General features: G+C 41.0%; 2 protein-coding genes across 2 annotated transcripts in view; both read right to left on the reverse strand.

Moving 5' to 3' along the window:
• Nucleotides 1-10,535, reverse strand: part of chsy1 (chondroitin sulfate synthase 1) — a 51,909-nt gene extending 41,374 nt beyond the window's left edge. The window contains exons 1-2 of the mRNA XM_084062371.1: nucleotides 9,747-10,535; nucleotides 6,710-7,205 (exon numbers count right to left, since the gene is read on the reverse strand). Coding sequence (XP_083918497.1) covers nucleotides 6,710-7,205; nucleotides 9,747-10,072 — 822 coding nt within the window. The 5' untranslated portion in view covers nucleotides 10,073-10,535. The remainder of the gene's footprint in view (nucleotides 1-6,709; nucleotides 7,206-9,746) is intronic.
• Nucleotides 10,536-12,596: 2,061 nt separating this feature from the next.
• Nucleotides 12,597-17,730, reverse strand: selenos (selenoprotein S). Its single transcript, XM_084064266.1, has 6 exons — nucleotides 17,464-17,730; nucleotides 16,543-16,668; nucleotides 16,138-16,244; nucleotides 15,564-15,647; nucleotides 15,389-15,461; nucleotides 12,597-13,320 (listed from the first exon to the last, which is right to left on the reverse strand). Exons 1-6 carry the CDS (start codon nucleotides 17,573-17,575, stop codon nucleotides 13,241-13,243), a joined length of 582 nt encoding a protein of 193 aa, XP_083920392.1. The 5' UTR covers nucleotides 17,576-17,730; the 3' UTR covers nucleotides 12,597-13,240.
• Nucleotides 17,731-17,762: the final 32 nt, after the last annotated feature.

A 17,762-nucleotide genomic window follows, 5' to 3' on the forward strand; every position in this document is an offset into this window, starting at 1 on the left:
AACTAAGCTACATAATTATACACATTCCACTCGCCTGAGCTGAGGCCAAATGATCCAGTCCAACTGGCAGGATCAGTAGTTTGTTTTATCACTGCATAGTTCCCCTAGACTATTACCAGTATTAAGCTAATCAACTAATGCTATAATATACAAAATAACTTTCTTTTCATATTAGCATTTGTACAAAAATGTCTTCACTGAAACATTTTAGATTTGTCCAAAGGTAGTTCAACACATGTTTCAAATCATGTAACGGTCATCTCTGTCTGTTGGCAGGCCAATTTGTTTCTGTATTTCTGACATGTTTCTCAACTTCTTCCTCATGTAGAAGGAGGAACAGTGGCAAAGCTGCCACATTGATCAGATTAGACACGAGGCATGTGCAACAAGCCATGAACACAGAGTCAGATTAATATGGACAAATTGAACTAAGGTAGGCAGGGAGAACCAGGAATAAAGTCTGCCCTGAAGGAAAGAGCCACTGAGGCCTGAGCACAACGGTGCTCTTGTTCCCAAGGCTACAGCGTGTGTAATAGAGCACAGTCCGAGAGCCTGCCACAGGTTTGGCAGGCATGCAAGCCACTAAGGAGAAATTAGGATTAGGCAGTGGACTCATACCTCTCAGAAATGTAGGCCGCTTGTGACTTCCATTAATTGTGTTCAAACTTGTTTGTGCGTGGCATGCAGAGTTGAGATGTAAAATAGTCTACTGTACTGACTGAGGGAGGAACTCAGCTGACTGAGGACACTCGCCCAAAACACACTACCTAGTATAAGGGATAAACAGGTCAGGGGGAGGGGGTCACAAATTACAACACAGTAGGGCTGCAACAATAGGAAGTCGACATTTTTATATAAAAAAACGGTACTGGGTTTGGTGATGTTCTACACTGTCAGAATCAGCTTTGTTTGCATTCGTTTACAGGCTGAAAAAGAGCCCGCAGAGTGGTCTTGCCGTACAATGTAAGTCAATGAAGAGCATATTTTGAATTATCAATTTCTAGTCAATAGAGAAATTATTTTTGATTTCTTGGCCACCTTTAGAGTTACAGTACATCATGGCAAGGTAAATACACAACCCAAACCTCTACCAAAGTGGTCTTGCCCTTTAAACATAATGTGAAGTCAGTGAATAGCACCCTTGTGTTCCATCTGGGATTTTGATCCATTGATACTTGACAACAAGGGGTGTCAAGCAGAGATCTTCCACTTAGAGCCCGACCGATGCCAAATATTCCTAAAGTCCTAACCACCGATAACCGATGTTTGACAACGTGGCGCAAATGCGATGTGAAGCATTGTGAGCTTGTAGAAAATGTAGGTTACAAATGACTTGCCCAAAAGAGGAGGTTAAAAGTGGAAATAAAATCAGGACACACGTTGTTGTGTTGCATGGTTGCCTAATGCCCATACCAATGTTGTCATACCCACTGCGCCTGTCAGCCAATATGGGATTGGGAGGCTTGTGATGAACTGGTTGAATACTGGAGCATACAAACACTAGCTGAAACAACTAAGAGTGGCCCTATAAAAGGCAACCTGATCCATGATCCAGGAGTAGCAATTGATCTCTGCGAAGCTCGAATGTGGCAGCAGCTTACAGCTGTACGGCCTGACGGAAGCAAAATTGCACAAAAGCGGAGCAGCGGGGAATAGAAAGGCACAGCTGAGAGTACTCATGTGTCTCCCCGAGAGAATGTAAAACAAGAGGCATCACTAAACAAATGACACTGTAAAATCTCTTGATTTTGTGCCTGGGAGCAAAACATACCAGCAGATATGAGGGCACCACTTGGAAACGACAAGATAGACAGCAGGAAGAGAGGTGCAGCACGCAATCAGTCTGCTGGTGCAGACAGAGAGAACAGTGGTGCAGGGGCAGCCGCTTCTGCGACGCAAACAGATGAAGAGACGGCATGGAACCCACAGACAGAATAAGAGCATATGGGGCCACCCAGGGCGACGAAGGGGCTAACAACTTAAAGACTTTTTTTCCCGTGGCTCTTGGTAGACACACATACCAAAGTCTATCACATGAACCAAACTTTTTTTTTGGACTCAAGTGTCACTGTCCCACATACCATTTGCATCTGCGGGAGTCAGACAGAGGGTGCACTTCATGCTGATGAACTGTAATTCATGCAAAGATCCATCTCTTTTGGCCTCCGTTTGTGTTTATTTTTGAATTTCACTCGTAAACATTTATTTGCTCATTTGGGGCCTAATTTTAGCGCAGTGCAAGGCATTGCTGAAAAGAGACAGAATAGCGCACACATACAGCGGCAGCCACAGGATGTCTCAAAATACACAAGGTTCACCACATACTGGGCTGTCTGAGAAAGGGAAGATGGAGTTTAGAGACAGCGAGACAGACGGGGGACCGAAAACCTTCTCTCAGTCTATCCATATCCCTCCCTATACATCCCAGTATAAATTAAAAGCCCCATAAAAAGGATAGGCTAATCCTTCTGGTCAAATTAAATGAACCTAACAATAGCCTAGTACTTAGTCATTTTATAATGATGTCTTCCACCAGTTGTAAAATCTGATGTAGCTTATTCACTTAAACCCTATACACTTAGTTGACCGGGGTCCCGCAGGGCTCTACTTGGTCTGCACCTTTTCCCCCCTACACCAAATCTCTTCGCTGAAAATAGCAGGTCTATAAGCCTTCAACATTGCGAAAATAGCAGGTCTATAAGCCTTCAACATTGCGTTGCGAGCTTTTAGATCTGCAATTTTCACTGAATGTTGGTCCCATTGTGGTTGGTACCATAACAGGAGAAGGCAGGAGGACAATGTTCTGTCTGAGCTCACATGGCAGTGGGGAAATTGATACAGAAGCATTCAGGGCACAAACTATGCACTGTATCTGGTAGGTAAACAAGCCCAATTGAATATAATAACAAAGATGACTTGGACAGAGCATACAGAATGCAATTAGAGAAGGGAAGACAAAGAGGGACGGGGTGGTAGCAGAGTGAGAAGGGAGTGGGAGACAGTGAGATGGAATGAGTGCAAGACGGGGTAGAGATAGAGGCAGAGAGATGTGGGCTAAGAGACGGTGCATGTTGAGACATTGCATGGGGGAACGCGTGTGGGCGGCAGACTTCCTGTGAATTGGTGTAAGCATGAGCAAGCTAGTCTTATCTAGAAATATAGCCCTACTGAGACCGACCACAGGGTGAAACGCTTATCCTGGATTGACAAGTGGGCAAACACATTGTGAAATGAAATGACAGTGTGAAACAGAGATATTTTTTACGTTTTTAAGTCTATTCTCTATTCTGGTTTGAGGGTTGATAGGCCGCGACATATTGCATCTCAGAGGCCTGAGAACGTTGACATCACCAAGAGTCTGGATGCAATCCCATCAAAAGAGACAACAGGGAAATTCCAAAGCCAATATCAGCAAAAAGGAAAAACTCTGGGTCACATTATGATCGTCTTTTTAGTCCTAAAATAAATGTTATATAAATGTGGATTTTCCTGAAGAAGTAAGAATAAGAGACTGAAAAAAACAATGTCGATTAAAGGTGTCAGTGTAAGATAAGCATTATAATGTATGAGTGTTCTGCTAAAAAAGGGAGGAGAGTTTTTTGGGAAAGAACTTCTGGAAACAACACCACTGATCAGTGTGGTCCATAACACTGTGCAGACTAAGATACACCTACTTAGTTTTATGGAGAAACATCAGTCAGAAATCCACTCTAAACAATGGCGCAACTGTATCTGTTTGTTTAAATACAGCAAAAAAAATATCTTTGTTTTACGTTTCTGCTGACAGACCACTGTGTAGGAGGACGTGGATAAAACATAAGAGGCCGTCTGCCAGAGGCTAGCATAATGATACGGAGCCCTGTGTGCTGCTCGTCTTGATGAGAGCTGTAGCTCTTTGTTGTGTGGAGTGTAGGAGAGGAGAACGTCTCTTTAGAGAAGAACGGTGCTCAACAGCTCTCCATCTTTACAAGAAAACTTTAAATGGAGGGACTCAGCTACCATAGCAACTAGCTCACGCATGGCACATGCTAGGGTGGACAAGGCCTTTTGAGGCCAATAATGTTCCATTTCCATTACGGTAGAGAAATGATGGCTCATTTAGAGCCAAGTCTTGAATCGCAGGCAACAGCCAAATCAATTACTGTAAGGTTACTTAGCGTAACCTTACGCCTGGGGAATCAGCTCGATGAGAAGAACAATATACTGGCAAAGTGGCAACCTGTATCAAATTCTCAAGATAGTAAAAACTCAACTCAAGTTTTCAATTGACAAAAAAATGTTTTGCCAATCTGCACTCCAAATGAATGGTCAGAGTCAATATTATCCCAAAACACTAATAGATCAGCATTATACGTATTCTAAGTTAAGGTTTTTAAGTTTTACTCAGAATCTGTATCAATGGTGCAAAATGAGCAAGGTACATCCCTACTCGCCCCCCCCCCCCCCCCCGCATCTCAATGAGGCAGCACATAAGATGGTACAGCAGATAATTTAAAAAAGCCCTTTCATCATTCACAGAGGTCAAAACTTCTGTCCTTTTCACTGCAATCAACAAAGAATATTCTCTTCTTGCACCAACTCCAGTCAAAGGCTTTCATCCTTTTCACATGCATGTCAGCCATATGAGCCATACGTCTACGGCGTAGCTGTGTCTAGACATGTCTCAGAAAAGGTTACTTGGAATGAATACCCTCCTCAAGGAAAACACCCATGAACAGGAGAGTCACCACTGATGACTAACCAGCAGCTTGTCTTTTATATCAAGCCTATGTGTTGGTGGTTTATTGATTGTGGTTTGGTGTGATGTTTAAACATACTTTCCCACAACCAGCTATGCCTATGATGACATCATTATCACACCATCTCTCTCCTTCAAGTCTCAACAATGACTAAATGCTATGCTATGATTCAAATTAACTAGTTTCAAAACAAAAATGGTCACGCATAGAATTCTGTCAGGAACATCTCACCAAATTTGTCATCTCTGTCAAAATAATCTCAGAGAGCACCATCCCATTGACCATGCACAGCTGGGTTAAAACCAGGTTACGTTAGCGAACATAAAGCCTCCGTAGTATGACAGTGTTGTGTGCGAAAAAGAACAGATTTACAAAATAACAACACGTTGCGATGCATAACATCACAACAAATCTGACCTAAACATATACGTTCATAATGGAGGACCCTTGTATAAACTCAAATTCTCATATTAGGTCATAAGCTGGAACCTTGCATTCGATATTTTTATGTATATTAGAGTTTGAGTTAAATATACACACACACACACACACACATACATACACACACACACTATATACCGTATGTATGTATATGCATATACTGTATAGCCTACCCGTGTATATATATTATACATACATGTTCTTTTTCTAGAATATGCATAAGCTCACAACGCCTCGTGACGTGACACTTTGTGAGTTTGTTGATTGGCTATATTCAGACATTTTTTTATATGGCTTAAGTTAAAGCAGCCTGGAGTGCCAGTGGTAAAGGTGGCAAGGACTGAACGTTGGTTGATGCAGTGCAGGTGCCAGTTCATTCTCATTTCAATTGCCAACAAAGCATATGAATTGCAGTCTTTGAACAGAGCATATGCTGGTTCAGCCAGTTTACACTCAATCCCATATGCAAATTTATTTGGATGGAAGATTTAATTCTGCAACTGCATGTTGCAACAGTGTCTATACCGTGCAAAGAATGATTTATGGAGATGCAATTAAGGGCACTTGGTGGAGAATGCAATAGGGAAGCAAAATATGCAAAATTAGACCGTGTCACACAAACATCACAGACTAGTGCAAGCAGAACAAACTATACCCATTAGAGAGCCTTAATGTGCGCAGTGTCAGGTGAAAGGTCTGGTCTGAGGTCAGGGCTAAAAGCACATCAATACACATGGAAGAATAGTTCTGACCTTACAGTATAAATAAATGTGATAGGAGACAGGACAGAGCTGCAATGACCTTGATGGCCGACACACTTGCACACATCAGATGGGATGTGTGTGGACAAATATAATGGAGTTTCATTAGGGTAGCTTGCCCTCTTATGCTAACCTCAGTTTAATGCTTATAATAGCATAAAAGCTGAACATGTTGTTGTGTGGAAGAACAAAACAACAAGGGTTTCCAGTTAAAAACAGACAATGTTTAACCAACATACAATTTGCAATACCCCAAATTATGGCTTAAAAACTTGTTAAAGGCACTGATTTTAAACAATGCAGCTTAGAAAGCAGAAGTCTGGGATGAGGAATTTTGATTGTAGCTTGGAAGGACATCTTTCCTAAAGCAGACATTGGTATGGCTGAGAGGCAAACTTTCCTAGGAGAGACCCAATATAGGCCCAGTCAATCTGCACGCATTGATTTAGTGACAGAGAACCATTTTGAATGCATGGAATGCCAAGCAATGAATGGAGTGCCTAGTAGACTTGTTTATGTGCATTTCTATTCTTGGAGTTCTAGTCCACATAAAAACAATAGGGCTGCACCCTTATAGTCAATGAGTTGATGAATTGGTTGGTTTGGTCCTACTTTATCAACAAATCCTATGGCTATTAGTCGATTAAGAATGTCTTCAGTGGGGGACAGTCTAATAAGAAAATATCACTGGTGATAAACAGGTCTTGTCTTATTAAACAGCTGAACTGACAGCATTTATCCTGGTGTCCAGCACACACAATCTCTTACCTCATAGGACCAGACACACTGGACCCCAGCAAACCTCCGGACGCAGCGGCCCACCTCCACGTCCTCGTGGGTGGTGTACATCTCCTGGATGCACTCTCTGATATGGGGGACCATTCGCTTCAGTACCTCACGGCTCATGATCACCCCAGGCCCCCCCATACAGAAGTTCTCACCGGGCTCCAAGGCCAACTTCCCCAGTTCATCCCTGGCCCCCATGCCCGTCTGGCCCAGGAAGATGGCCTCGCTGCTGTTCAGGCTGCGCAGGAAGCTCTCCAGTCTGTCACTTTTTATGTAAACGTCATCATCGGCCCTCATGAACCACTCGTACTTGTCCAGGTAGTGATCGTGCATGTACTTCAGCATCATGAAGGACTTCTTCTGGGGTGGGTAAGAATCGTCCACATTCCTCAGGGCTACTATGGGAATGGGGATGGAGGTGTCCGAACCCTCACTGGAGAAGAACTCCACACGCCCCGGAATGGTCTGAGCCCACGTCCTAGAGACAAAACACGAACATAAACAAAGGGAGGAAATGAAAGTTAGATACTTGATACCAACACCAGAGACAGGCAAATACAGATTGATAAATGCATACATGCTACACTACATACAACATTGGGACTGGGACCATATGGGACAATTTATCGGTCTCTAGCATTATTCTGCTCTTTTTGCCCAATATTTCCCAAAAGGAGACTTTCCCCTGTGTATAAACTTGCTGTCAACGCATTTTCCACACATATGGTGTTTCATCTGTGCTCAGTTAACAACACTACAGCAAGTGTCATAACTGAAGCAAGTGATTAACATCTTTAAGCCAGCTAAATCTAATAATTACTCTGGCGTGCCCACACCAATTCGTGCTGAATACCAATGTGTCTGCATGTGTGTGTGCATTGACAGGAAATATTTTTTAACAGATGTTACAGATCTGTACACTAAACATATTAAGGGGGAGATCAAATAAAACTGTACTTGATGGTAAATATGTGTGTAATTGCATGCTCACAATGACATGTTTTTGCATGTCACTCCCTCGTAACAGCACTATTTGGGTCTGCACGATCTTGGGCCACAAGATTATATTAGAGTCTATTTAAATTAACAATCACTGCATGTTTTAGGTCACACATGTCAAGATGATCATATTTATAAAATTACTGTACAGACACACAACTAGCACCATTCTTTTTCAAATAGAAACCAACAAGTCATCTAGGCCAGTGGTTCTCAAACTGTCACATGATTTTGGGGAGTCCCCAGATGACAGTGAAGTGACAATTTAAGGACTTATAGGACCTTTTTAATACCTAATAAAATGGGGGAGGGGGGAGAAAAAAAAGACCATTACTGCATCAAAGGTAATCACAAACTATACTATAAAAACTGGTCAAACATTGGCCAAATTGTCAAATAATATAAGAAAGAGGCAAGAATTGTTAAAATAGCTGATCTACAAGCTTGCAGATCTGCTATTTTCACAATATTTATCTGTGGAACCGAGTTGAACTAAATATAATGCCTCAACTCCTACATTCCAAGTGCTTGGCTTGTCAGGGTGAGGGGGGGTCCCCAGTTCAAATATGATTATTTTGGAGGGGTCGTGGCCTGAAAAGGTTGAGAACCACTGATCTGTGCCTACTACTTTGGACTGTGCACCCAAAGCCGAAATGACTCAATGAAAGCACACAAGAGAAGGAGAAGAAGTCACAACCAGCAAACACTCTGCTGCACAAAGATCAATAGAGCTGTCTGCATCATAGCCTTGGAGGACCTGGATGGCTTAGGCCTTGATCCAACACTTAATCAAAGGGTTCTCACATTTCAAGGAGATAACTGGAGGGCATATTGCTATTTTAACTGTGTGAAATGGAATTTAAGCGTTGACTGCATCAACCCGAGTTATATTTCCATATGCCATTGCCCACTGACAAGAAGGCTTAGTCATACAAACAGCGGCTTGAATTATAATGTTAAATTATGCACTGTTATATGTTTCAAGAGTACATATCCCAAGTGCGTTATCTCAGATGAGCAATACAGCAGTTAGATATGGGTGCTGTGCAGGATAAAACGCAGTCCCAGCCTGAGATCTTTTCACAAAATGTCAGGAGGATATTGGATGTTGTACCCTCTACAAATACACAGGTATTCTCTTGTTGACGGTTAACACCATAATTTGTCAAGACTCTATAAGCATCTCCAATACAAGAGCCAGGGTGTCGGCAGAGAGTGTCTATCTATGCACCTGAAGCATCTTCCCTGATGTAAGTGTCTGTGGTATCAGGCTACCATCAATGATGTGTTGTTATACCCAAGACATGACGTGATGATTCACTGTTTGATACAATGTTGCTTTCAAACAAACTGTTGTGAGTGGAATGTGGATACAGTAGTCTGACTGGCGATTGCTTCTTTAACGCAATTTCCAAGCCAGCAGCAAATTAGAGAGCAGCGATACATAACGAGGGCTGAAATTATACACTTACACAGCTATAGGGGAGGACAGGACCCAACTGACGTGTACAGAAAGCACACTGAGATTTATAGAGCAGAGAAAAGCAGCATTCCTTCATTGTCATCATGCTGTACATCAGTGGTTCTCAACCTTTTCAGACCATGACCCCCCCCCCAAACAAATCATATTTGAACTGCCCCCCCCCCCCCCCACCCTGACAAGCACTTGGAATTGAATTGAGGCATTCAATTTTGTTCCCCAGATAAATATTGTGAAGATAGCAGATCATCAAGCCTATGTAACAGGATATTTTACACAATGTTTGCCTCTTTCTTATATAATTTGACAATTTGGCCAATGTTTGACCAGTTTTTATAGAAGTTTGTTGGTCACTTTTGATGCAGTAATGGTCATTATATTTTCTTTTTTTTAGGTATTAAAATGTCTTAATTATCACTTAAACTGTCATCTGGGGACAAAAGAAAATCATGTGGGGACCACGACCCACAGGTTGAGAACCAATGCTGTACACACACACACACACACACACACACACACACACACACACACACAACATACCTATGCGCGGCCACAGCTCGGTTGTTCAGGTACTTCTGGGCGGTCATGACACCGACGAACAGGAAATTCTTGGACCTGGACACGGGCTCCTTCTCCGTGGCCGGCGAACCGTTATTATCCTGCGGTGGCCATGATAACACCCCCCCGGTGTAGTGGTCCTTGTTCCTCAGCCCGCAGCCACCGGCCGGGTTGGCTTTACGCTTCTGGCCGGCTTTCTTCAGCTCGCTCGCCTTGGGCAGAATGAGCCTGGAAGCCAGCGTGAAGCCGACCACCAGCCCCAACAGAACACTAAACCATGCTCTGCGGCTTCGACCTGCCATTCCCATTACTTGTCACAACTCCGACAGTCGTTGTCTTGTTCTCGCCTGTAGCCTTTAAATAAGTGTTTTGGGGAGGATTAAAAGACGTGTCGTTTTAATGTGTCGTCTTCTGTCCCTCCAGATGAAACCCGGGCTCACGCACACACTCTCTCATGGTAGGAACGCGTTTTTCTCCCTGGTCCCGATCATCCCCTCTCCAGTCAGCTGCATACGTAGCATCACAGCCAGCAGCCTCCATAAAGCCAACCACCACCTGAACGCTGCTCTCTTCCGCTGATCCGGCTCTAATCATCAAGCATTCCTGCTGCCCGCTACACATTCAATGGCCAAAATCAAAGGCGTTCGACCACATTTATACTAGCTTCTTCTCCGCCGCCGTGTAGTGTACGCCGTCCCCCATTCTCTCCGTTATCTCGCCATTGTGAAGATTTTTTTCGAAGTGGCGATGACGAGAGAGAGAGGGGCTGGCTGTGGCTGTACCGACGGGACGTGCAGTGATTTGAGCCAATGAAGCCGCCGTAGAGCTATCTGGCAATGTTGCCAGGTTTTGCGAGAGATACAAGCAACCGGGTCTATGAAAACAAGTCCAAAAGAAGCGACTATGCTACATGAGCCTTTAAAGTTTAAAGGTTTAAAGTTTAAACCTATTTGAAAATAGCCGATATACAAGCTCACCGTTGTGAGCTTGTAGATCTGCTATTTAAAAAAAACATGTATTCGAAAAATGTGGGATATTTTTGTAACATTGATTTTAACAACACAAATCTTATATGGGGGTCGCTGCCATAAAATATTGTCAGATAGGGGTCTGCAGACACATTTTGGGGTCCTTGGCATGAAAATGTTTGTGAACCACTGGTTTAAACAACATTACACAGGAAGCCCAAAATAAGTACACTTTTAAACAAGCCCAAAAAACCGCTACCACCGATATTGTCAAGCAACTTTACATGAAAAATAAGCCCAAAGTAGCTTATAATCAGCGGACATGGCAACCCTGACAACTATCTGGGCTCTGAGCATAGAGGTATAATATAACGGCTCTGAGTGGCTAACGGTGTACACTGACGCACCCATGAACCTACGAGCTTTTCTGTCCATCACGTGAGCGCCACTATGAGACTACTGAGTGAAGGGCAGAGGTGGAAAAAGTACTGAAATGTTTTACATAAGTAAAAAGTATCAATTCTGCAATGTAGAAATACTCTGTTACAAGTAAAATTCAAAATGTACTTGAGGAAAAGTACAAAAGTATTGGTATCAAAATGTAATTAAAGTAGCAAAAGTAGAAAGTACTCATCATGCAGAATGTCCCATTTCAAGTTCAAAATGTATACACATCTTTTGCAAATAGCAGATCTACAAGCTCACATAGATTGGCTATTTTCAAATGGCCGAAATGTATATAGGGCTGAAGTGGGTAATGTATGTTTTGTAATAATACTGCTAAATCTTCAAAGTAGCCTAACTAAAAGTTTCAAATAATTGTAGTCGAGTAAAAGTACAATATTTATTGTATTGTAGTGGAGTAGACGTAGTAGTTACTTAGTTTACACCACTGATGAAGGGCAAGCAAAAACTATGATTTGCCGCAGATTGTTTGTCTTTATCTGGCTACGGCAGAGCAGAGATGACCCCCAGGCCCCCATTTTCATTGGAAGAATGCCAATAGCACGCTTTCTCAGAGTTCAACTAAAATACACGTAGCGTAGGTAGTTCGTAGATTCGTAATACTTTGTGGCCATCTAGTGGCATGTCTGATAACATCAACAGGTGTTGACTGTTTTTCGGGGAGCTGAATAAAGGGTCGTTTCAGTGGCTTATTTAAATTAATATATTTTAATATTAGGATACATTTCACTATCACCTGATTGTCATGGAGGTAGCAGCACAGTAAGAGGATGTATGTATAAAAACAAATGACAGGTTTTGTTGCGTCCTCATGACTACAACCGAATCATATACACTACTACATAGTATTGCACTCCCTCTAGCTTAATATTGCTCTAATAAAAGAAACAAACCATGACATCTTGGAAGATTCCTGACGACCAGGGACATCATAAAATAGTGAAGTGACAATGATTCATGGGCCCAAGGCATGCCTACAGTATTACAGTCATCATTAATACGTTTTAAAGGGCCATGTATAACTCCACAGGGCCCTGGGAAAACCAAGGACACTTGAGATCTGTTAATATTACTATTTGACCCTCAACTGAGTCTACACAGGTGCCAGTGGTTATAGAGACAACCCACTCCTAGAACTGTCTAATAACATGCCTCTGCCATAGGTCTGGTGTCATTTGTATTTACCTGTTCTTGTCTCACAGCAATACCTCTAAATTATGGCATAACAAACCTTCCTACAAAAACATACTGTAATTAAATGTGTTGGTTATTTGTTGCAATGCTACATTTTGCTTTTGCACCAATGCCCTGGGACACATTTAATATTCAGAGAAGAGAGCAGACAGGCCGGTGTCATTTCTTACACAAAACATCAAATACGTAGAAACAACCACCATAATGTTGTCACTACAACATCTTTATTGCATAAAAAGTGCATCACAATTTCCTTCTTCCCTTGCATTTACAATTAATCAGAACAACAGAGCAATATGAAAATCTCAACTATATTTGAAACATATTGTTTTGTGCATTTAATTGTATTACCACCATTTACTACAAGAGCACTGCAGTGCAAAGCAGAAGCAATCTGCTATTACCTACTGTAAGCTATGGTGGTACACATCCACAAAGATAATAAAAAATATATTATAAAATAACACACACGTACTCTGAAATTCATCAGCCAAACCCAGTGGGTAAGTTACCATTTACAGGAATGGCATCATTAGAAGCTTACAATTCCACAACCCCAACACAGTTACACTTGGCAATATCACAGAAAATATAACATTTTTTTACTGTATTTGTTTCAACATTCTTTTTTGTTTTGTAGCATTATCAAAGGCCATACCATTAAGGCAAAAATAATAATCATCATCAGCAGTTTCAAAGGGATGTAAAAAAAAAAGATTTTGTAGGTAACTGTGAAGGCATGGTGATATTTGCCAGCTCCATTCAGTAGGTCAGTGTGTGTTGTGTCATATGTCATTTGGGTTAGAGTTGACCAGTCATAGTGACCAGTGGCTCCAACCTCCTTTAACCTCATCCACCAGAAGATGGTCCTCTCCTCCCGGGTCTCCATGCACAACTCGCTCCTCCATCTCCAGTCAGGGGATTATAGCCTAATATATAAACAGGGCACAAATTATTGGTTACTAGTACAAATAAATAATAAATATGTCTAAAACAGAATGAGGCACACTGGACACCTGTTGTTGCCTTTCCTTCCCTCTCTCTGCCTTCAGTTTAAGTAATGCATAAGGTGAGCCCATGGATATCACACAGTCAATTTGCAAGCTTTGCAAAAGAGTCTATCAAAAGAGAGCAAAAGATGAAACTCAAACTACCATCTTATATGGACATTTGTGCATAGTAATGTTTCCTCTATGTCACTAGAAAGTGAAACTTAACATAGCAAAGTTGAGGTCTGTCTGTCTCGCTCTCACTCGCTTTGTTGCATTTAAAAAGGCTTTTATATGTGCGTCACACGGATCGGAACCATTACCAATCACAACTAAAATATGCCTATATGCCATACAAAGTCATGTGTAGGGCAAGGCCCAGTCAAAAATGTATCAGGTTATTGACGTGATATCAATAATGGTTTCATTTTCTTAATACATAGACAACCAATCAAACAACACTTTAGCCAGAACATAATTTGTATGGATATCACATCTACTACACTGCCTTCACAAATGAATCATTATGCTAATCATAAGTAACAAATAAATTAAGTATTTTTTGAAAACGAATGAAACGCTGAAAAAACTTACAGTGCAAAAAAAGTACAGTGCAATGTAATGTATACTATTATGCACTGCAATGTAATGTATACTATGATGCACTGTCTTTGAGTTGATTTATTTTGTATTGAATACTTTATTAACAGTTTGCAAATAGTACAGTGGTACGATTATACAATGATGCTAAAAGGACAACACAAAAAGCCCTAAGGGTGTGTTTCCATTGTGGTCCTGTGTATTCAATTCATCAAGCCAACTTAAATGACAATGACAAATGAATGACAATAATATATTATTGTGAATATATGAAAAGGAACACACTCAACTCCATATAATAATACTATAGCGAAGACAAAATCACAATTAACAAGGTCCTAATAACAATTAAAAGTTTGCTTTAACTGCTTTGGGCTAGAATATGTCCAAATATGCACACAGCAATGGGACACGTCAGTTCTTGTTCACTGACACACTGATAGAAGCATATGAAACACATTCATGTCACATTTAAATTATAATGCAGAGTTCTTTCATGGACCTTGTAAATCATTTATTTTATCATTGTCATTAACTCTCTGTACAACATAATGGGACATACAAAGATGTTGACATTTAAAAACACAGAGCAAACTCATGCCGTGGCTGTTTTTGTTGATGATGTAGTCATCGTCACATTTTGGAATTAATAAATGAACTGAGACTGGTATCTCTGGTCGAGGACACAGTACAGTATATGACATTTCAGAATAGGCCTACTGTCACTAAAGAAGTAGGGCCAGGCTATGACGAGCAATAGGTGGCTCTTTCATGCTCAGGTATGGATGCTTATTCTCGTGCATTTCAAGAATGAGGAACTGAAATTAAGTGAGTGTACAGAGAAGTGGATTTTTTCTGTAAAGGGCCTGACACACTGAAAGTGTCAGACGCTCTCGTCATCATAAGCACCCATTGCTTACAACGGCTATAGCTACACTGGTGGCTTCAAGTGGGCAACTCAAAATCTGAAATAAAAACATGTCTATTTACTGTATTTCAAACTTGTGTTGCAGTGTAGGTATGTTTGTTTTCACTTGTTGGACTGTGCTAGAAAGACAAGTCCACCTCATTTATTAATTAGGCAATTTGAACAAGCGGGCCTTTTTTTCCTTTCTTTTTTTCGCGGAAGCACAGTGAAACCCTCCGTGATTAGCAACCATTAGGGGATCGATCATACTGGAGATAAATATTCTGTGACTACTTGAAAAGGTAAAAAATCGTTAAAAATACTGGCAGAGGCTGCAGCCTGTTTTAGAAAACCCCTGGCAGTGAATGTGTTAAGGGATCAACTGCTAGACTGTCAGGCTGGTATTGTTCCAGCTTTAGAAAAATAACAACACCGATGCAACTGGAAAAATACAACTGTCCCAGATTTTTTTTATTAAACCTGAATGAATTCACTACATACCAGTGCCCCTTAGAGACTTCTTGTCTGTCTTAGGTTTCAGCCCCGTGGCTGACAAGCTCTCCTCTTCAGTGTTCTGCCGTGTTATACAGGGAGATTCATTAGTGTGGCAATACATAGCCTGACAATACATAGCCTTACATGTTATATAACTTCAGTATCATTTAACCTGGCTTACCTGAGCAGACTTTGCTTTGTAACTCTTTCCTTCTTGCATGCTGTCCCACATTTCTATTTTCTGCCTCCTTTTCTCCTCCTCTTGCTGTTTGGGGCACAAGAGGAAACAAAACATTTTGAGGTGAGGTTAAAGGACAATATTGGTGGTTTGGCATGTTTATCCCATTGACTATGACTCACGGTGTACTTGACATTACTGCCGACTATTTTCCAAAGCATACCACATTTATTACATTTTTGAGCATGCCAATGGATTCCTTTCATTCCAGTATGCAATGAAAACTAAGAGACTTGATTGAAATAGGTCATTCAAAACACAAATACATTTTAAATGCAGCTTTATTTTACAATTCCAGCTGAAAATAGTACCTGGAGAAAAGCGTGATTTTTATTTAAGAATGAAATGTCTAACATTCATGACTTATCAATCACACAATTGTGTTTGCCTAACATTGATTCAATTATTCAGTTGTGTTTGGCAATGTAATAATGACTATGGATAAATATAAATACATTAAGAAAATGGGTATTTGGGTAACTCTTTCATTAGGCTGAAGCCTATTACACAAATTCACCTGTTGCTGTTTTTCCCTGAACAGCGCTGCTTTGGCATCAAGTTCATCTTGCATTTTCTTCCTGGCTGCTTCCAGGGCCTCTTGTCTTCTCACCACAGACACTGGATCTGTACAGAAAATGTCAATAGGTGGTCAATATCCATTTATTGACTTATATATATTTGCAAAATGTAGCACTCTATAACTCTTCATTTCTACTAATAGACTGACATGCATGTTTCTATAAGTCGCCGCTGTTATTCCATTCAAATGTATTCACTACCATCATAGGAGGGTGAGGCACACAATTTGTTTCTGATGTTATTGTGGTTCCAACAACTGGTAGATTCTGTATCTGTAACACTGCAATTTTCACAAATCTCACTCATTTACAAAACAATTGGGCATTTTGAAAATGGCTCTTACCTTGCACAGTCTCCTGGGCTGAATTCCTGTGGCTTGCTCTTCTTTTGCTCAAGTATTGGATCAACAGGTACACAGCCGCAGTCAATACCAGCAGGTACCAGCCGTACTGAGACAGGATTTCCCCCGCTGTGGATGAGAAATACATTCATATCAGGGCAGAAAACCACCCACCATGACAATGGATTCCAAAATGTAACAGCCAGATACAGGTTGGTGGGCACTAGATGTAAAATTGGCTATTTTGTACAAAATGTTATTTGAAAAATTGTCTTAAAAGTATACATGATGTGAACATGCACGGTACATCATTATCAGACTTAGTTAATTCTATCCCTCAACTTCTTGTTTATGCCCCAAAATGACTGGATATACAGGTTTTGTAGCAATTTGTAGAAATATTAGACCTTAATTGTTGAATTGTCTAATTATTGAATGTTCTAATTATGTATACTTTACTTAAAAACATTTTCCAAATATTTGTTTTTTTTACATTTTGGAAAAAATAGCCAACTTAACACCGAGGTGCCCACTCTTCCTTGGTGCCCACCTATCCTGTTACTCAACAGCCAACTTGTACAATACGGTACCACAGGATCGCTGAATGATTTTAAATAACAAAGTAGCTGTAGTGTAGCTACTAATGTATCTAACCAGCCACAATCAGAATTGAACAGCATTTGGTCGGAGCTTAATGTTATTCAACAGTTATTAATTAAGAACTGAACGGTGTAACATTACACTTCCTGGATCTCAGAAAAGTTAGCAGGCTAATAGCTGCGTAGGTGCTATAGCTAGTGTGGTAGCAACCAAGTATACAGACGTCTACCCATCCCATTATAAAAGAGTGAAAGCGTCCTATTAATGTTGTTGGCTAAAACAAATCATTTAAAAAAAAAACTAGCACACAGCTAGCTAGCGTACCTATTTGCTGCATGAAACTGAAATCCTGGTTTTGGAGTGGAGCCTCAGCCCTCTGAGTCTGTATCTGAGGGACGCCATCCTCATCTACATCAGTAATCTCCACGTCGTCCATTTCTGTCAGGCACTGTTTGCTTTCAAATCTCCGTTCGATAGCTACAGCTGTATCGTTTTCTTCAGCAGTTTTTATTTATTCGTGGTGACCGAGTACTCCGTCAACCATCTTTGTTGACATTAGCTTCGCAGCTATCTTCAATCTGGAGGATGACGTGGTAGTCTCTCAGAGCTTCCGCTGATCGTGC

The sequence above is a fragment of the Gymnoscopelus microlampas genome, assembly GCF_963454915.1.
Source record: "Gymnoscopelus microlampas genome assembly, chromosome: 1".
Taxonomy (NCBI): domain Eukaryota; kingdom Metazoa; phylum Chordata; class Actinopteri; order Myctophiformes; family Myctophidae; genus Gymnoscopelus; species Gymnoscopelus microlampas.

Excerpts from the sequence above, each read along its gene's own strand:
- selenos (XM_084064266.1), bottom strand. The coding sequence starts at position 17,575 with ATGGACGACGTGGAGATTACTGATGTAGATGAGGATGGCGTCCCTCAG. Across the intron at positions 16,245-16,542 it reads AGCCCAGGAGACTGTGCAAG|ATCCAGTGTCTGTGGTGAGA; the intron begins GTAAGAGCCATT and ends TTTTCTGTACAG. Across the intron at positions 15,462-15,563 it reads ACAAAGCAAAGTCTGCTCAG|AACACTGAAGAGGAGAGCTT; the intron begins GTAAGCCAGGTT and ends ATAACACGGCAG.